Source organism: Lynx canadensis, chromosome B4 (genome assembly GCF_007474595.2).
Source record: "Lynx canadensis isolate LIC74 chromosome B4, mLynCan4.pri.v2, whole genome shotgun sequence".
Taxonomy (NCBI): domain Eukaryota; kingdom Metazoa; phylum Chordata; class Mammalia; order Carnivora; family Felidae; genus Lynx; species Lynx canadensis.
This window is the reverse complement of record NC_044309.1, coordinates 102558822-102580286: the sequence shown is the minus strand read 5'-3', so window position 1 is coordinate 102580286 and position 21465 is coordinate 102558822. Positions and strand designations below refer to the sequence as shown.

General features: G+C 35.3%; 1 protein-coding gene across 6 annotated transcripts in view; it reads left to right on the top strand.

Annotated features, from left to right (window-relative positions):
- PPP1R12A (protein phosphatase 1 regulatory subunit 12A) overlaps window positions 1–21465 on the top strand; it is a 163618-nt gene that overhangs the window by 72868 nt on the left and 69285 nt on the right. For all 6 annotated transcript variants that reach the window (XR_003970477.1, XM_030323293.1, XM_030323292.1 and 3 more), the window contains exons 3-5: window positions 4502–4620; window positions 14052–14211; window positions 18638–18782. Coding sequence is in view for 5 of the 6 variants with exons in the window: in XM_030323293.1 (XP_030179153.1) it covers window positions 4502–4620; window positions 14052–14211; window positions 18638–18782 (424 nt within the window). In the remaining variant the exon portion in view is untranslated. The remainder of the gene's footprint in view (window positions 1–4501; window positions 4621–14051; window positions 14212–18637; window positions 18783–21465) is intronic.

Sequence of the window (21465 nt, the reverse complement as noted above, 5' to 3'; positions counted from 1 at the left end):
CCCACTTATACTCTCTCAAAAAATAAAAATTTATTGACTCAGTTGCTAGATTATGAATCTCAATAAACAACCATTTATAAAGAATTTCATCATTTATAGACATCTCCTATGTTGCACTCCTTTGTATTGCTTGAGGAAATCATTAAACATTGTTAAGGCAATAAAACCTTGCCCTTTTTAAAAAAAATTTTTTTTTTTTTTTCGTTCTAAAGCATTCAAAAAAACTTAGTTGAGAAACAGCTCAGTTTTCTGATTTTCAGTTTGGGACTTCTATGTGAAATCCTTGCTCTTTTTTTAGCAAGAAATGTTAAAGTAAATATATATTTTCCTAATTAGCAGTCACATGAACTGCTTATGGTACTCCAGCTTTTTTTTTTTTTTTCCTCCTGAAGGAAATATAGCCATCTGTTTTCAGTATCTCCAGGGCCCCTCAAATTCAATTTCTGGTATTCCAGATAGCCTGTACTATTTTCACTTTATCTTAAACATTGCTTTCTAAATGTGATGATTTTGCATGATGAAATAAAAGAGTTTTAATTTTATTTTTAGTAATTCATTTAAACTTTACACAGCCCTGTAGTATGTCTTGTCTTCAAATGTTTTAAATTAGTGAGTGTCACACTCAGCTGTCAGGAGGCAGAGTTGGGAGCCTATCTGCAAGTCTACAGAACTTAAGTATTTATGTTTGTTTGTTTTTTTCCACATAACCAATCTTTGAATGGCTTTTTGAGATTATTCACGATAGGTAAGAATTAACGCTATGGGATCTTATTTATTTATTTTTTGTGTATCTTTTTTAAAATTTATATCTGCAAATGACAGTGCTAGAGTACAGGAGATTTTTGTGAATTGTATGAATACATATACATACACCTAATCTTTTGGCTCAGGGATTGCTCCAGGCTCTCAGTTTCCTGCCAGTAGTTATGGAACTTTACTCTTGTTAGTGTCTCTTAACATCCTTCCTGTTTATATAAATTTGGGGTTGTCTGTATTTGGCTTTGACCTGATACTTCCTTGGGACTCTGCTTCCCCTGTAGCTCCCTCTGCTGCAAGCACTGCAGCTATTCTGCGGTGCTCCTTTATTCTCATTCTTTATGTCCTGTGAGTGATTTCTCCCTAAGCAAAACAGAGTGGTTTTATATAAATCTGCCTGATTGTTTGGTTGATATTTTGCCTGGCAGATTAATTACATATTTTCGTGGCGCATATAGCATAGTTTATTACACCACTTGTATCTTTTTTTCTCTTTTGCTCCAGATTCATTTACTTTTTTGTAGTATATATTATTTAGTTTTTAGTACATTTTTTTAAAACTCTGAAACGTAAAAAGTTGCATCAATTCAAGTATGACTCTTTTGTAGAAGTCCCATGAAGATCATAAAAATTGAAACATTACCTTGTAGAGGGAGAAATGTTTACAATGTATTATTAAGTGTAAAATCATCAGGCTACAAAATGGTATGCTAGCTACTTTTGTGCTCTGATACACATATAAAAAATAAACTTTCTGCAGAAAACTTGGATAACAAAAAATCCTTACCCCCCCAAAAAAAACCTGCTAATAAAAATCCCTCCTAATTACCACTTAGAGATAATCATTGTTAATTTTATAGTATATATTCTTTCATTTTTCTCTATGTGTGTGTCTGTAAAAATTACATCTCTGCATAGATCGATGTAATAAGATGATAAAAGCCCTCTTAAAGCAAAAGTTTGACGGACCTGACTTTACATAACCTTTAAACTTAGTAATATACAAAATACTATAAGAAAAATTTTCTTAAATGCAGGGACAATATGGAAGAAATATTTGTAACATATCTATTAATCGAATGCAGGAAGTAACTTAGTTTTTTGTATATCATTAATTAGCATCACCTTCTATCACATCATACTAGTCAAGACCTTCAATTTATCCTAGATACCTTCCTCACACTCCCTTCTCATTTCCAACTGATCTCTCAGTATCTCCTGGGCATCTCTGGATTTACCCATTTCTTCCATTAAATTCAAGCTTCCAACATAATTCTTTTGTACTAACTGTGGTAGCTCCTTAACTGATCTGCCTACTTTGATACTAAATTCTAATTCATTTTTCGTATTGCACAAAGTGATCTTTTTGAAACACATTCCTTATCATAGACCGTCTTAGAAAAATAGACACTCATTGACTCTGTGTGTGTGTGTGTGTGTGTGTGTGTGTGTGTGTGTGTGTGTGTGTTTGAGAAGTACATAGAGATTGATACATTCTTTCAGAAAAATGAACCAGGCCGTTGTAGACCATACATACTTACTGTCACAGGGTTATTTGGTGCCTTTTATTCTCTCTTAACCTGGAACACACTTTCCTTCCGTACACCTACATATTCTTCAGAGAATCCTTTCCTGACCTCACTGAATTAGATTATCCTATTATTTACTCTTAGACACCACAAAATTCTCTGTTATCAGACTTACCAAAATTTTACAGTAATCTAACTCTTTGAATAATCTCTTTTACTGGACTGTAAGCTCTTTGAAGAAAAGGCCTGTTTTTGCTTACGATTGTATTCTTGGCATGTAACATAGTACCAAGCACCTACTAGACACATGTCTTAGCTTTGGGTGGGATAACAAAATACCGTAGATTAGGTAGCGTAAACAACAGACCTTTGTTTCTCATAGTTCTAGAGACTCCGGGGTTCAAGGGTAAGGTGCTGGCCAATTCTGTGTCTGGTGTGAGAGTCCTTTCCCTGCCTTGCACATGGCTGCCATTTTGCTGTGTTCTTTATGGCAGAGAAACAGTGAGCTGTAGTCCCTTATTCTTCTGTAAGAACTGTAATCCCATCATGGGTGCACCACCCTCATTATTTCATCTAAGCCTAATTATTTACCAAAAGTCCCACCCCGCTAATAACATCACATTAGAGGTGAGGATTTCAACATGAAATTTGGGGGGATACAAACATTCAGTCTGTAAAAACACCCCATAAGTATTTGTTGAATTAATGAACACATTAGAAATACAAGCAAAAGATGTAAATAAATTCACAAAAGGAGAAAATACAAGTGCCAGTAAACATATCCGAATATTTTCAACCTCATGTGTGATCAGGAAATAGTTTGGTCCTCATCATGTTGGGAAAATTTTTAAAGATTGATAGTGTTAAGTGTCAAGAACATGTCCATTAGGAGGACAGTATGAAAGAAAAGTATGATTCAGCCATACTGCAGAATATTTTTCAGCTATTATAATGCATTGGGTTCCTGTGCATTGAAAATAATCTCATTAGTTTTTGTCTTACAAAAAGAACCTCAAAAGTGACTCTGTATATATGTTTACATACACACATATAAACTCATAGTAAACTTACTGGAAAAAATATAGATAATGTTTATCTCTGGTGAGGGAACATAATAGTAGAAGGAGAAATATAAAGTTATGAGTTCTTTTTTTCCTTTTTTTAAAAATGGATTTTTTTTTTGTTTTACTATTTTTACAATGAGAATATTTTTATAGTCATGAAAATATATATATGAGTAAGAGTTAAGGTGGTTAGGGACATAGAGAAAAAAAGCCCATTCTTTATATATAGAAAAGTAAAATCAGGAATGCCAAAGAAGCATAGTTTAGTCTGGCATTATGAGCAGTTCCATATTGTTGGAACTTAACGTGTGGTACAGTATGGAAGAGAAATGAATCTGAAAAAGAAGACAAAACCAGATCGTTGAGGGTCATGTATGTTTTCTCTTAGTATGGTACAACTAAGCCACGATCTTTTAAATAGGAAATTGACCCCAGTCATTTTAAATAGGTGGCTCTGGGTGATGTATAGATGACACAGTGGAAGAGATTCCTAACCTTTTTCTATCTGGATCCCTTTTGTCAGATTTGATGACGCCTGTGGTTACTTTTCTCAAGATTGTATTTTGGATGTATAAAGTAAAATACAAAGTACATCGAAAACCAATTATATTGGATTTCATTTATCGAAATATTAGAAAAACACATTTATGGTATGGTTATATATGTGCTTGTTTAGTAACACATTAAACAAAGAGACTGATACTTTAATTTCAAAACTGTATTGAGCATAAACAATATTTTAAGATGTATGCATCAGTTCAGTGGCCTTCTGATGGTCTGTCAACCCCAGGTTAAGAACTGTGGGATATGGCATGAGACTGGGAAAATGGAGATCAGTTAGGAAAGCAGTCGATATGGAGATCATGAAAAATCTTAGTGGAGGTCATCTGAACTGATCTTATGAAAGACTTTCTAATTATCATTAAATGTTAACATTTTTGTATTAGTAAAGCAATGTGTGTACATTATATAAATATTAGGAAATACAAATTTAAAACAGGAAAACATGTTCTATGGTACTTTTTTAAAACTTAGTATATCTACTATCCTTGGTTCTTATTATTGCTCTTACATAGGAATTTTCCTCATTGGTTATGCATTTGGTCTTAATGATACCATCATTGCTTAACTGTCTTCTCTTTGATTTTACAGATTTTTGATTGGTCAGGGAGCACATGTAGGAGCTGTCAACAGTGAAGGAGATACACCATTAGATATTGCTGAGGAGGAGGCAATGGAAGAGCTACTTCAAAATGAAGTTAATCGGCAAGGTAATATAAAAGCAACCTAAATGGAAGAAATGTTTAAAACTGTTTTAGGAAGAATATGGTACTTGACTTTTTCAATAAAATAATTTTTGATATTGAAGGAGAAATCATAGTTTTAGTAGGAAAAAAAATCACCTTCCATAATAATATATGTAGTATGAGTCTATTTGAAAAAATAAATGATTCTCAACTGTACGTTTTTAATACTGTTAAAATTGAAAAAAATATCATAAGGTGTAGGATCAGACATAAAATTATATGGTAATAAAAACTTGGGAGAGGGGCGCCTGGGTGGCGCAGTCGGTTAGGCGTCCGACTTCAGCCAGGTCACGATCTCGTGGTCCGTGAGTTCGAGCCCCGCGTCGGGCTCTGGGCTGATGGCTCAGAGCCTGGAGCCTGTTTCCGATTCTGTGTCTCCCTCTCTCTCTGCCCCTCCCCCGTTCATGCTCTGTCTCTCTCTGTCCCAAAAATAAATAAACGTTGAAAAAAAAAAAAAACTTGGGAGAGAAAATAGGTAAAGAGGGTAGGGAAATGCACAGGGTGAGGAGATACATTGCAAATTTAAATAGAGCGGTCAAGAAGTCCTCAGTGATGAGTGGGCATTTAGGCTAAGATCTGAATAGGTAAGGGAATGAATCATGTGAGTCTGGGAAAGAACATTCCAGATAGGAAGCAGCAAGTGTAAGGAGGAGAGGGTGTATGGTATATTTAGAGAAAGAACAAGTAAGCTAGTATGACTGAAGCAAGCAGCACAAGGAAGAGGCTGGAAGGAGATGATGTCACAGAGGTAACTGTGAACCATATCACATAAAGCTTTGTGGGCCAATGGAAGGACTTTGGCTTTTAGTCTGAGTGAAGTAGGGAGGCTGTGAGGAATTGAGGTAAAGGAGTGACATGATCTGACCTACTTTAGAAAGGATTCTGTGACTGTTGTGTTGAGAATAGATTATAGGAGAGTAAGGGCAGAAGTAGGTGGTTATGATCAGACTTATTTTAGAAAGGATCTCTGTGGCTTTTGTGTTGAGAATAGATTGTAGGAAAGTAAGGGCTGAAGTAGGTGGTAGTGAACAAAGTGAAGAGAAGAGGTTAGATTTTAGATGTATTTTGAAGGTTTGGCTAAGAGGATTATTGAGTGATTAAGGGGTCTGGTATGCAAGAAAGAAGGGGTAAATGAGATGTGAATATTGTGGGGGAAGTAGGGTTTGTGGGAAAAGTTTAGGGATTCATTTTCAGATTTGCCAAGTTTGTTTTGCTGATATTTAAGCAGTTGAATATGTGAACAGAGAGAGGCTAAAAATATAAATTTAGTAGGAGACATCAGTTTATAGATGAAGAATGATTGTTTATGGGTAAAGTTTTGTTTAGGAATAATGAGTGTTTTAAACTGATGATGGTAATAGTTTTACAACTCTGCAAATATACTAAAAACCACTGAATGGTGTCCTGTAAATGGTGTATGAATTGTATCTTGAGATATAATATATAATATGTATATTTTATATGTATATATCTTTATATATAATCTAGCAAATCCTTTTTTTTTTTTGAGAGAGAGAGAGAGTGAGAGTTAGCAGGGGTGGGGCAGAGAGAGAGGGAGAGAGAATCCTAAGCAGGCTCCACCTCCAGCAGGGAGCCTGACATAGGGCTTGATCTCACAACTGTGAGAATCATGACCTGAGCCGAAACCAAGAGTGGGACACTTAAGCAATTGAGCCACCCAAGTGCCCTGTAGCAGTTCTTTTTTTTGGGGGGGGGGGGTATATAGTCAAAAAGTTAAAAGGAAGGTTTCAAAAGACATTTGTGCACCCATTTTTATAACAGTCTTATTCAAATAACCAAAAGATGGAAGTAAACCAGGTGTCTTTCGGTGGGTAAGTGAATAAACAAAATGTGGTTATGAACATACAGTGGACTATTATTCACTAAAAAGGAAATTCTGATACATACTGTAGTATGGATGAACCTTGAGGACATTATGATAAGCAGAAAAAAGCCAGTCACAAAAAGACAAATACTGTATGATTTCACTTACGTGAGGTACTTCAAGAGTCAGATTAATAGAAACAGTGAGTGGAATGATGGCTGTCACAAGGTGGGAATGGGGGTGGTTGTTTAATGGGTGTAGCATTTCAGTTTTGCAAGCTGAAAAGAGATGGGTTGCACAAAAATGTAAATGTACTTAACACTACTGAACTGTTTATTGAGATGGTAAATTGTTTATTAAGATGGTAAATTTTATGTGTATTTTACCACAATTAAAAATTAATATGTATGGGGCACCTGGGTGCCTCAGTTGGTTAAGCTTCCACCTCTGGAATTTGGCTCAGGTCATGATCTGGTTCATGTGCGGAAGTTTGAAGTGCAGAACCTGTTTGGGATTCCTCCCTCTCCCCCTCTCTCCCTGCCCCTCCTCTGCTTGTACTGCCCCCCTCTCTCTCCAAATAAAATAAATAAATTTTAAAAAATTAGTATGTACTGCTAAATAAAATTAGTGTGATTTCCACCAAAATCCATTGTTTAGGCAGTGGTTAAATGAGTATTATCAAAAAAAGAACTCTTTTTTAACACCTTACTTTAAGGTGTTAAAAGTATGGGATATTGGTTTAGAAGGTTGGCTCGTGCTGAAGTGTCGTTCATCATGAAATAGAAGCAAAGGAGTAGAAGCTAAGTTAGTCTCTGATAAAGAGATTTTTATTCCTTGGGATTAGGAAAATTCGTAACTACTAAATGTTTAAAAAAATCTTAAGACACTGAAGCTGAGAGGATATTTAAGTGCCTAAATATACTTGAGGCATTTTAACAAGCAGTTGAAGATCCCCTGGAGCCCAGGAGAAACAGGGCACACATTAGATAAGTAATTATAAACTGGAACTTGGATAAGAACACAGAAGAGCTTTTAACAGGCATGTTCTATTCTAGGCAGTGTTCTGGAATAATGGGATATTCAGGACTTGAGGAAGTTGGACAAATAGAGACAAGCATCACAACCTATAAAGAATACTACCTTATCAGCCCACCTGGCTGTGATGAATGCCTAGTTAGATAGCTCACCATTTCCTGTTAAACAGTAGTTAAAATAAATCTTTTTATACTAATATTAGTTAGTAATTATTATGAACTAGGAAAGGCATGGAGATGTACTGAAAACTTCTTGCCTTTGGTTTCCTTATATATGAAGGAAGCTGCTTGCAAAGACTAATTTTAATTACGGTGATTTCAGTGTTGATTAATGTGCCAGCAAATGTTCTGAGTGCTGGGTATTAAAAAATAACAGGGGCACCTGGGTGGCTCAATTGGTTAAGCGTCCGACTTCGGCTCAGGTCATAATCTCATGGTTCGTGAGTTCGAGCCCACTAACAGCTCAGAGCCTGGCGTCTGCTTCAGATTCTGTGTCTCTCTATGAACCTGCCCTGCTCCTGCTCTGTCTCAAAAAATAATAAATGTTAAAAAAATAATAATTAAAATAAGAAACAGCAACAAATAAAGAAACAAGACAGTCTTTACTCTTAAGAATTTCACAGGATAGCAGAAGTGTCAGATATATAAACAGCTTCAAAATGTAGTGTGCTGTGTGCTAAAATATAGATAGGGACAAAATGTGGGAGAACAGAAAAGTCTATGAGTAACTACTTGCAGTAGTCAGTAAAGGTTTCAGATTGATGACATTTGAGAATGAGTTTGCTTAGCAGAGAAAGGAGTTGGTGGACAGAAAAGGCATGTCAGGCAGGCGTATCAACATGTGCAAAAGAAAAGGAATTGGAGATACAGCATATGCAGAGAACACATTAGAATTGGAGTGGAGATAGAAAGTCAGAATGGAGTAGATGAGACCTGAAAAGATTGGGCTGGAGCCAGATGGTGAAGGACATCCATTTTATAGGCATTAGATGCATCCAAGATCTCCAAGAAGGAAATGAGCCTGATGAGATTTGGTTGTTAGTAGTACAGCTGATGGCACCTTGGAGGATGATTTAGAATGGGAAATACATGGTGGCTTATCTTCCTTGAAGAAGGCTCTTAAATTGGTTCTGCTGAAAGATGATTAAGGACAAAGCAGTTACATTTAAGATAGAAAAGAGCAGGGCTGTCTTGATATTAAGGTAAAATTAAAACAGTTTGATGAAGAATTGAATGTGGAGATAAAGGAAGAATTGAGGCCACTTGTTTGCCTCCTGAAGTTTTTAGTTTAAGACTTAATGATAGTTAGGGGCACCTGGGTGGCTCAGTCAGTTAAGCGTTTGACTCTTGCTTTCAGCTCAGGTCATGATCTCGCAGTTCGTGAATTCAAGCCCCGCATTGGGCTCTGTGCTGACAGCACAGAGCCTGCTTGTGTTTTTCTCTCCCTCCCCTGTTCACCTGCCTTCTCTCTGTCTCTCTCTCTAAATAAATAAACTTTAAAAAGACACCCCCCCCTTAAAAAAAAAAAAAAAAGAATTAATGATGGCTAAACTCATATGGGAAAATGTGGGACAAAGCAGGAACAGACTTAGAGAGTATATGAGTTTGAGGATATATTGAGTTTGCGGCAGCAAAAGGACATCCAGATTACATTGTTTGGTACATTTTTGGAACTCAGGAGATACCAGGATGGAAAAATGTAAATCTGGGAGAAAAATAGATGAGATGACCCTGGAACTGAACAGTGAAAAGCTAACGCTAATAAGTCTGATTATGTATGCCAGGAATTGAGCAATGGGCTTGATTTCATTTCATCTGCACAATTCTCAGAGATTACTACTACTATTACCCCCATTTTACAGATGACAAATTGAGGCTCAGTGATTTGCCAAAGATCATGTGGGTGGGAAGTAAGTACTGTAGTTTAGTCCCAAATAGTGTGACAGGTATCTTGAGCCCACACTCTCCATCACTAGCATACTGCATTTTATTAAGAGTGTCTCCTAGAAGATACTTCATGATGTTCATTTTATTCATGTAATGGGAATACATGAATTTCTATAGCATAACTTTATTTCAGAGAAACAAAATGAAGGGATAGCTCTAATAATAGATTTTAATAATTTTAAAAAGAGCACCTTAAATATACCTCTTGCATTGATAAGATTACTCAAATTGTTTATCCTGATATGTTTTTATTTCATATTTTAAATTTTCTAATTCTTCCAGCTCTAATTCCTCATATAATATATTTGATCAGTAACTAGTCATCCTTAAGGAAATTGCCTTTGAAACTAGAAATGATTTGTGGTGCCCCACTGGCACAGTCAGAGCATGCAATTCCTGATCTCGAAGGTTGAACAATAGTTAAAAGTATTTCTGGTTTATATTTTAATGCAATTGTCTGTATTTAGCTTGGGACACAAGTCAGTCTTGTGTCTCTTAGCTGTGACCAAACTCCGGTTTATTCTTATTTTTTCTTACCAAGAGATTTGGCTACGTTTCAGTCTTACATTTACTGGTTTTCAATACTAGTGACAGATGTTAATCTCATCACTTTATTATATTATATCCAATTTAGTTTTGATACATATTGTTTTCATTGTTCAAAAATCTTGCATTTATAGTAGGTGGGCTAAGGACCAGGTAAATGCATTAGAGGATTTTCTTTCTGTTAGACCATAAAGCAAGGAAAGAGAGCAGAATCATAGGCATTTAGAGCTGCTAGTGATAGCTGCTAGCGAAGCACCTGGGTGCTTACTTCTGATTTAAGCATTTCACATATATTAATTAAATCCTCACAACAACCTTGTAGGATAGGTGCTTTCATTACCTCTTTTTTACAGTTCAACTGAATATTAGCATAGATTTAAGTGTCTTGCCCCAAATAATAGAGCTAGTAAGTCACAGATAAGGGATTGAAACCCAGCAGTCTAGGTTCAATATCCGTGTTCTTAACTCATTCTACTAATATTCAAAGAAGTTATGGCTTTCTCAAGGTCACTAGCTACTTAAAACAATGGAACTGGAAAACAAGTAATATGTACTATAATAAGGGCTTCTTTTTTTCCTTCTTTCTAAATTTTGATGAACTAAAGCAGGGTCTATATCGGTAGTATTTAAAAAAAAAATTTAATATGACAGAAGAGTTTCTTTCTAACTAGATTTTCTTAAGCATAAGAAATTTCCCTTCACACATACTTTAATTTTAAACTTGAGTTGTTTTGTTTTTACATAATATTCATATAAGAGCATGATTTGGAAGCAGAAAAAAGGTAATTGCTTTGCAAGTAGCTAAGGATAGCATGAAATTAGATAAAAAGATATTTTTTAATTTCAAGTTCAGAGGAAACTTAGAATAGTAAAAGATAATATAAGTGTTCAAGATGGCAAAGACAAAAATGATAAAGATAATATAAGAGGTTCATGTTTTAAAAGACAAAAGAATAAAGCATGAGGAAAATCATTTAGTAAAAAGGTTATATTTAGGGGCAGCTGGGTGGCTCAGTTAGTTAAGCAGCTGACTCTTGATTTCAGCTCATGTCATGATCTCATAGTTCCTGGGTTCAAGCCCCACATCGGGCTCTGTGCTGACAGTGTGGAGCCTGCTTGTGATTCTCTCCCTCTGTCTCCCTCTGTCTCTCTCTGTCTCTGTCTCTCTCAAAATAAATAAACTTTTTAAAAAGTTTATATTTAATGTATTACAATTACAACTTTATAATTTCTTTTCTGAATAACAGTAGAAGGCATCTTAAATAAGATGGTTACAGGTCAGTAATAGTAGTAAAGTGTGGGATATAGGACATGAAGTAAGATGGTGATGAACTAAGATACCATCAAGATGACAGTCTGAGATGGCAACTCAAAGTCTGAACTAATTGGTAAAGTGGTAAAGTGCTGGGTAAGTAGTGGTACTTGGTACAGTAATTATAAGACAGGGAGCAAGCAGACTGGCTAGGGAAATTGAGTTAAGATTTTAGCATGAAGTTTCAGATACCTGTGGCATATAATTTTATTATAGTATTTGCCCATCTTGACTCTTTTCTGTTCTCCAAGCACAGATAATCCAACTGACAACTTGATATCTCCAATCAGATGTCTGTTAGGGCATCTTAAACTTCACATTTCTTATATTTAAATTTTAGTCTTTCCAGTTGCTCAGGCGGAAAACCTTTGATTCATACTTGACTTTTGTTTCCTACATCCACACTAACAACAAATTGTGTTGGTGTACCTTGAAGAATCCAGAATCTAACCCCTTTACTAACCTTCACTGCTACCACCCTGGTTTAAACTCTGTCATCTCTTGACAGAATTGTTGCAGTATCCTCTAATTTGATACCTCAGTTTCTTCTCTTAACTTTTCAGCTTAAGTGATTCTCTAAAATTAAGTCAGATTATATCATTCTGCTCTTTGTTCTCATTACTTTGTAGACATCCTGGCCTTCTAAACAGAAGAATGTTCCAATCAGGCTTCTGTGTCGAGCCTACTAGGACTTCCCTCAGTCTGGAATGTTGCCCAAAATATATAGTGTACCTATCACTCTATTTTTGGTGTAATGTCACCTTATCAAAGAGACTGTTCTTTACCAAACCTTATAAAATAACAGCTTTTTCTCATGACCCTCTGTCCCTTTACTGTGCTTTATTTTTCTTCACATATGCATATCTCCTTCAATATAATGAGTTCACTTCTATCCCCAGTAAATCTTATAAAAGCACCTGACATCTAGTAGGCAATCAGTGCATTTTGAATGGGTGGGTGAATGGATAAATGGATCAATGAAAGAAAAAAAGTCCTGACTAGACAGTTGGATACATGGATATGAATTCTTTTTTTTTTTTAATTTTTTTTTTTTTTAATTTTTTTTCAACGTTTATTTATTTTTGGGACAGAGAGAGACAGAGCATGAACAGGGGAGGGGCAGAGAGAGAGGGAGACACAGAATCGGAAACAGGCTCCAGGCTCCGAGCCATCAGCCCAGAGCCTGACGCGGGGCTCGAACTCACAGACCGCGAGATCGTGACCTGGCTGAAGTCGGACGCTTAACCGACTGCGCCACCCAGGCGCCCCATGAATTCTTATAAAAGCACCTGACATCTAGTAGGCAATCAGTGCATTTTGAATGGGTGGGTGAATGGATAAATGGATCAATGAAAGAAAAAAGTCCTGACTAGACAGTTGGATACATGGATATGAATTCTTATAAAAGCACCTGACATCTAGTAGGTAGTCAGTGCATTTTGAATGGGTGGGTGAATGGATAAATGGATCAATGAAAGAAAAAGTCCTGACTAGACAGTTGGATACATGGATATGAATTACAGGAGAGTTCTTAGCTAAGGAGGTGTGTGGGTGTGGGGTGTGTGTGAGATTTTTACTCATTTATTCATTAGTTAGTATACATTTACTGACCCCTTTTAATTTGTGTTAGGTCCTCATCTAGACAGTGAGAATACAAAATTAAAAAAAATAGTATTTTTACCTTTAATAAGTTCATAGACTTCTGGAGCAAGACATACTATAAACACATTGTGGTATGTGCTGTTTATTAGCTGGCAGTTGAAGCTATGAGCCAACATGAGATAATTTAGGAATTTCAAGATTATCTTTTCTATTTTTTTTGTCAGGATTTTGAGCTTTTTTAAAGCTAAGAAAGAAGTAGAGTGTCCTATTCCTTTTTGAATTCTTCCCATCTCAACCTAACTTCATGCTTAATAAATGCTTTTAAATGAATGAACATCTATATAACTTAGTAAAATTATAGTGCTGATACTAATAATGAAAATGAACTGTGCTGGAAAAGGAAAGAGTTTTATAAAGAATCTGTTTCAAAGTTTGGTAAATTTTAGATAAAAACAGGACCACCAAGTTGAAGTGTTCAATCAACATTTGTACCTAGTAGGGTAGAGTTTAGAGAACTGGCCAAAGCAGATCGGAATTTAAGGCTTAATTATGTATGGGTTTTTTCTTAATTTCTTAAAACTAAAGGATGAATATACCTAAGGAAATATTCCATTTTGTTTTTAAAAAAGGATTTGTTGGTAAAAGGAAAGCCAAAATAATATTTGTGGTGCAAAAAGTAAATAATCAGTAGAGAAGGCTAATAAAATATCTACAGCTTTCCCACATTTCTTTATTTAACTAGCTTGTTAATTAGCAGCCTATTTTTGAAAAAATATACTTTCACTTTTAATTTTTATTTAAAACTTGATATGTTTCGGGTAATTTTATTTCCCACAAAGGAAGAACATTTTCTATAAAGAAAAAAAATAAGGGGCGCCTGGGTGGCGCAGTCGGTTAAGCGTCCGACTTCAGCCAGGTCACGATCTCGCAGTCCGTGAGTTCGAGCCCCGCGTCAGGCTCTGGGCTGATGGCTCAGAGCCTGGAGCCTGTTTCCGATTCTGTGTCTCCCTCTCTCTCTGCCCCTCCCCCGTTCATGCTCTGTCTCTCTCTGTCCCAAAAATAAAAAACGTTGAAAAAAAAAAATTTTTTTTTAAAAAAAAATAAATAAAAGCAATTTTTATTTTATCAGGGGTTGATATAGAAGCAGCACGAAAAGAAGAAGAACGGATAATGCTTAGAGATGCAAGACAATGGCTAAATAGTGGTCAAATAAATGATGTCCGGCATGCAAAATCTGGAGGTACAGCACTTCACGTTGCAGCTGCAAAAGGCTATACAGAAGTTTTAAAGTAAGTATTGTTTTTCACAGTCCTATTTCTACTTTATTTTCCTTATTTCATTGTTCCTTTTCTTAAGATACCTGCAGACATTATTTTGAAACAGTTTATAAAAGTTATTTAATGTCTATTTACAGAAAAAAGAGAAAACTACCTTGAACATTATTGCTTTGTTTCTAAAGCCCTTTCTTTTCTCTTGAATTTTGATTATTCTACTGTTTTTTTCTTTGGTTGTAATTTCCCAATAAGTTAAAGCATCAGGCAACCATTATGTGTTAACCTCTGGGCTGATAAATTACTACAGAGTCATTTTGAGGTTCCCAGAGTGGCTAACTCTGGTTACTGAGACTAAGAACAGTGTTATGTTATAAACATATCAAATTCACAAAGTTTGATTCCTGGTGAGTATTTACATGTAATTTAAAATGCAGTTTTTTTTTTACTGCGTAACACTGGGACTCAGAGTGCTTTTAGCATAATATTAAATATCAAGACCTAAGCAACTGAGATTTTACAGGGCTACATACTGGTCATTTGTTTTCCTTTTTTTACTTCTGCAACGCAAAGGTGTTATCAGCTATATGAAAAAAATAATGCTGTGTGTAACTTTTATTAGATGTATGTGAAAGGAAGTAAGACTAGCCCTCGGCAAAATCTTCTACACCCTTTATATTATGTTTGACAAGAGTTTCTAATATCAGTCTGTTCTTATTCCCCCTGCTCAGTAAAAACAATGAAGTGTAAGTGGGTCAGCTATTCCCAAGTTCCTCCTTTTTTCAATCCCTACTTACTTCAATAACTGAAGCCTTCTAGAATAGTGAAGTTAACTTTTAATTACTTTTCTTGTCCCCCTGTGTATTTCTCTCTAATCCAAAATGTAGCAAACTTTCAGAACCCAATAGCAGGTCATGAATGAACCTTAGTGACTTGACAACAGCATTTTTTAAAGGAAAAATTGAAAACATTAAGAATATTACAAATAGTAAAGGTAATACTTTTTAAGTAGTAGATTGCACCGTAAAATAGTTTTCTAGACAGCTCTAAGGGGTCTTTGTAATTAGGTTATCTAGGCTCTTAAAATTCTTTGTGAAGATTCTCAATGTGGATTGGGATATATTTTAAACTCCTCAAATTAGTACATAAGACCATTAGTCATCCTCTTTTAAGCTAAGCTGCTACCATTGCTCCTCAGGCATGCATTATCCAACTATATATATCTAATTGAAGTTCTGTCATGATGTCTTAATGCCTACTTTGTTTCTGTTTAGATACCTTCATTCACCATCTCTTCAACTTGGAGGCAAATTCCATTCGATCCTTTGACTAAGTTCAAGGCTCTTAAGCCTATGAAAAAAAAACACTCAACCTTATTCATAATAGGTGCAGTTGAAGCTACAATGAATTACTGCCACTTTTCATCTATCATATTGGCAAAGATTAAAATGTTTGGCACACTGTTGGCAAGGTTGTGGAAAAGGCACTCTCATATTACTGGTGAAAGTATGACAGTTGAGCAGATTTTATCAAAGTATCAGTTATTCTTTGGCTTAACAGTTAGCTCTACCTCTAGAATTTTTTTTTTTACAGATATTCTCACAGGAAATAAGGTATGTGCTAATAGCATTGTTTATACTAGGAGTAGGAGAATGTTGACTAAATTCTGATACATCCTTTGGAATACTCTTGTACCAATTAAAACACTAATGGGTAGTGTTATTGTTTTAAATTTTAGGGGCAACCGCTGGCTCAGTCAGTGGAGTATGGGAGTATTGGTCTCAGAGTGGAGGGTTTGGGCCCCATGTTGGGTGTAGAGATAAAATCTTTTTTTTTTTAATGTTTATTTTGAGAGAGAGAAAGAGCGCGTGTGTGCACGTGCACACATGAGCAGGGGAGGGGCAGAGAAAGAGAGAGAGAGAGAATCCCAAGCAGATTCCATGCTGTCAGCACAGAGCCCGGGTGTGGGGCTCGATCCCATAAACAGTGAGATCATGAACTGAACTGAAATCAAGAGTCAGATGATTAATTGACTGAGCCACACAGGCACCCCTTAAAGATAAAATCTTTAAGAAAAAATATTTTTTTGTTATTTGCTGATATATACATAAAATCTCTCTGTAAGGATCCAATCAAAATTAGTAATATGGTTATCTAAGGGGGGAAAACCTGGTGAACTGTTGGGCTAAAGGTCAGCAGTAGGAGTGACTTACCTATGTAGCCATTTAGTCTTTTTTATTTTTGAACTTTGTAAATATATTACTTAAAAAAATAAGTAAAAATATGTATATGACATGAGAAATAAATAGAAGATACTGGTTTCAAATGTAACCCTACCCATCACCCCCTCCTGCTCCCCCACAAATACATAACCCCTTGCAATTGAGTTTGATACTTTTCAGTTCTGTACTGCCATTACATCTTCATCACAAAACCTGTCTTTGAAGGTTGATTATTGTTTTACTTGACTTTCATCCTCCACTAGAATCTCCTTGAATATAATAAGTACAGTCTTATTTTTTTTGAGTTTTATGTGGCCTGGCATATACAGAGAGCCGTATGTTTATGGGGAATAAAATGTAACTACCTTTCTGTCTTTCCTTTCCACATAGACTTCCAAATACTTCTAATTTTTATGTTTCTCAGAATATTTAACATTATTATAGTTTCTGTTTTCTAATGGGAGATTATTTTCATTATCTTCCAGTATTCTGTCTCTATTAATAAAGTTTCTAATAATATATATGTTAATGGATTTTTTTAACTTAAATCTCTAGACTTATATCTGTTAGCTTTGTTCTTTAAAAAAAAATTTTTTTTTAACGTTTATTTTTGGGAGACAGAGAGACAGAATGGGGGAGGGGCAGAGAAAGAGGGAGAAACAGAATCTGAAGCAGGCTCCAGGCTCTGAGCCTGTCAGCACAGAGCCCAATGCAGGGCTCAAACCCACAAAGCACGGGATCATGACCTGGGCCGAAGTCATATGCTCAACTGACTGAGCCACCCAGGCGCCCCAGTTAGCTCATTCTTTAGATTGGTGGCTCTTAAATGTTGGTCTGCAGGCAGATGACACAGGACTTACTAAAAATATAGGTTGACAGGGCCCATCTCCCAATATGCTGCTTAATTGCATAGGATTGGGTGGAGCTGGGGAATCTTTTTTTTTAACAAGCTCTTCAGATGGTTTTGTTTTAGAATCAGAATTAGAAACAGCTGCATTAAATATTCTGAGGAAATAGGGTATCAATTCTTGAAATATAAATAAATGAAGGGTTATGTATTAGCTATCACTGCCACCTCTCGTAGGTAAAAAGAAGCCCTTCTCAAGCTCAACTTCTTGGAGAGTAAGTGATTTCATGAGTTATAAAGTATTTACTGTTCTTCTTTGTGCGTGTGAGACTGTGCTGTGTGCAATTTATAGACCCAATTTTTGTTCTCTGAGCTTAATTTCTAGATAAAATAAAGGTCGATGTGAATATACAGCTAGGAGGGCATACTAACAATTTATAAAAGTCTTTGCATTGTATTAAAATGTGTTCCTCTTTTCTAGCTTTGTTGACAGAATATCTGCTTTTTACTGCTGCAGAAAAGTAGACTCAATCCCTTGGAATATTTGTTTTGCTTTGTTTTGTTCCTTTTTCTTTTTAATGTGTATTTATTTAGTTTGAGAGAAAGAGAGCACAAGTGGGGAGAGAGGGGTAGAGAGAGAGAGAGAGAGAGAGAGAAAATCCCAAATAGGCTCCATGCTGTCAGCGCAGAGCCTGACTTGGGGCTGGATCTCCTGAACCATGAGATCATCACCTGAGCCGAAATTGAGAATTGGACCCTTAACTGACTGAGCCGCCCAGCTTCCCCTGCTTTGTGTTGTTCCTAGCAGACTGTCAGTTTCCTATGAAAATTACCCATGGTAGGTGGGTCATTAAGTTTGTGAAAGCTTTCACAAACTAGTTCCTCAACTGCAAGACCACAGAAAAACTTCAAAAGAAATTTATTTGATCCCAGTATATATTTAGAACACATTTAGCCTGAGGTAATATATTATGTGGACACCTGAAGACATTCACTGCAATAAATCAGTTTAATATACAAATTGATCCAAGGGTTTTTGAGTTCACATTGAAAAATTATTGGCTTTCCTGTGAAAATTTCAATTACAATTCATATTAAGAAGAATTAATCAGTGTCCCACCAAACCATTACACTTATTAGGAATTAGTTAAAATGAATGCATTATTATGGCAGTAATTCAAGATCCTCTTTACCAGTGTTTTCTGAGAATTCTTTTCTTTTCCCCTAGTTAATTCATTGAAGGGAAAGGAGATGGGAACTAGGAAAAGAAATATATCACAGATTTTTGTTAGCTTGCATGGTATAAAGCTGTTGATTATGTTTGCTCACGTTTAGATTTTTCTAATGATCATCTAATTCACTATAATTTCTTTAGGCTTCTAATACAGGCAGGCTATGATGTTAATATTAAAGATTATGATGGCTGGACACCTCTTCATGCTGCTGCTCACTGGGGTAAAGAAGAAGCATGTCGAATTTTAGTGGACAATCTGTGTGATATGGAGATGGTCAACAAAGTGGTAGGCCTTTTAAATATATTTTAAATATTTAACTTTTGGAAATAAGTGTTTTAGAAGTCTCAAAAATATTGCAATGTAAATTTTATAATTATATTAAGTTTTATGAACCATACAAAACAACATTTTATCAGCCATTTATTGGTTTTTATTATTAATTATTTCTCAGCTACCTACAAGGTGGTTTTGACCTTGTTCCTCAAAGAAAGAAGTATTACTCTTTGAGTAATCCTATTACCATGTGCAATAGAGTAGATTTGGGTACTTCAGAATTCATAAATTAAGAAAATTTTGCTTTTCTCTGTGAATGTTTTCTCCCATCACTATGGGTTAGAACACATACAGAAGTATATTTCTATTTCTTTTTAGCTGGTGGTCTTGACAGCTTGCTTACAGTAGCTTTTTAAATGGCTTGGACAGTGAGGTCTTAAAGCAGGTGAGAATATAGAAAACCCATAAAGTTTTATTCCAGATAAAATTATTGAGATGTAACATGTAGTCTAGTTTTGCAGGTGAGAAAACAGTTTATGAGGTAGAAGATTCACTTACTATCACCCAGTTAGGTAGAGGGAAGGAAGGAATGAATATCACATAAGTGTTTTTTACAAATCATGAACTGAATCAGGTTGTCAGATTCCTTACTAGATTAGGGTTTTTTTTTTTCTGTACTCCCTTCCAAGCACTGTCAGTTACCAGTGTCACCAGTATTCCTACTAGTTTTCCTCCTATTCGTATTCATGATTCTTATCATATACCAACAGTTGCAGAGCTCGACACTTCCTCTAGTGAGCTTGATTACCTTTAGCTTCCATAGAATATCCTTTATATATTGCATTTTATAGGATAATGTGGCAGATTACTTAGCAGAGGTTCCTAAAACGATCTCCTCTTTATTCAGATGGTGCCATCTGATCTATTGTGTCCATTAACATAAGTGCTGGTGCTGATTACATTCTGATAACAGCAGTTTCTACTTGGGAATCTGCAAAGGGAAGAGAGCAAAAATGATAACCATATGCCCAAGATTTCCCCATGGCTAAGTGTTTGGAAGTTGAGGTAGTTAGTGGAAATTCATGTTCTAGTTGCTGACATAAAGTGATAAAGAAGCCCTCTGAACTCCTTTCATATATATGTACTTATATATGTATTTTATATATGTATTTAGATATGTGCTTTCCACATATGTATTTATAAATATATTTTTCATATATGTACTTATATGTGCTTATAAATGTATTTTCATATATGTACCTGTAAATGTATTTTAAGTAAGAAATGTGCAGGCAAGAAAGTCCTAGGAAGTGGTGAAAATCTTCAGGGAAGTCAAGAGAAAAAATGTTTGAGAGCATAAGTATAGGTTTGCTTTTATACATAAGTATAAAAGTCTTCTATCTAAATTTTTAGTCAAAACTTTGATAATTTGCCCTTTTTTATTTATAACAGTTTTCCGTTTTGTTATCAGCATTAGAAGACAAGTAAATGTTGATACTATTTAATTTTAAGTATAAAAGGCCAGCCAATTTTAGTTTGACAATTCATATTTCCTCTCCTTCCATGTAGAAATTCCCCCAGCAGTTGGGATTTTTCTGAAGAAATTAGTAAATATCTCTTATCTTCTAATCTCTTTTCTGCATTCCTGTCTCTCTCCCAAAGAATGTCTCTTAAAGGCCACTTGTCCACTGACATGGGCAGTGCTGATAATTGGTTCATTCATTGATAGTAGCCTCCAGATAAGGACCAGAAGAGAGAAGCTTATTAATGGAAAGGTTTTCTGAGAACATTGTATCATTTTCTAGTTTAAATACGTTATTTTTTGGTAGTGATACATAGACAATATATATAGTATGTATGAAAAAAGTTATTTTATCTTGCATCTGTTCTGTAAGTGTCTAATTCCTGTGCCCTCAGTTTATCATAATTATGCTCTAGGAGAAAGACTGCATATAAATCATTTTGCTTTATCTCTTTTTGTTTCTATGTTACTATAGTAACAATTTCTTTTTTTTCTTTAAGTTTTTTTTTTTTTAATTTATTTATGAGAGAGGAAGAAAGAGCACAGGCGGGGGAGGGGTACAGAGGATCTGAAGCAGGCTCCTTGCAGGCAGCAGAGAGCCCGACATGGCGCTTAACTCACAATCCATGAGATCATGACCTGAGCTAAAGGCAGACGCTTAACCAACTGAGCAATCCAGGCGCCCCAATATGATAGCACTTTCATCCTGGATTTTAATGTATTGTCCCCTCATTTCATCTTTTCAGTGTATCTTTATATGATCTTAAAAGAATTAACGCTTCATAATTTCTTAGAGTTTTATAATTTTAAACTTGTTTTCACATATATCATTATCTAATGCTATCCTTTTAAACAACCCTATAAAGTTATCTGAGTTATGCAGATTTGAGAACATGATCAGAGAAGTTGAGTATTTTCCTAAAGCCCTAATAATTAAGTGTAATTAAGAATAATTTACCTGCTGTGTTTCTCTGCAGTTTTTACTTAGTTTTTTTATTTCTCATGCTTTATTTTTCCAGATACTAACTCAAGAGTTGTAAAAACAGGATTTTAAAATTTTTATCAAAATTGGATTTTTCTTTTAAAATATCAAGCTTTTAAAGACTTCTTTTGATAGTGAGGAGCTACCTAATATATACAGCATTTTAAAGACCTTTATGCCATAAGTATACC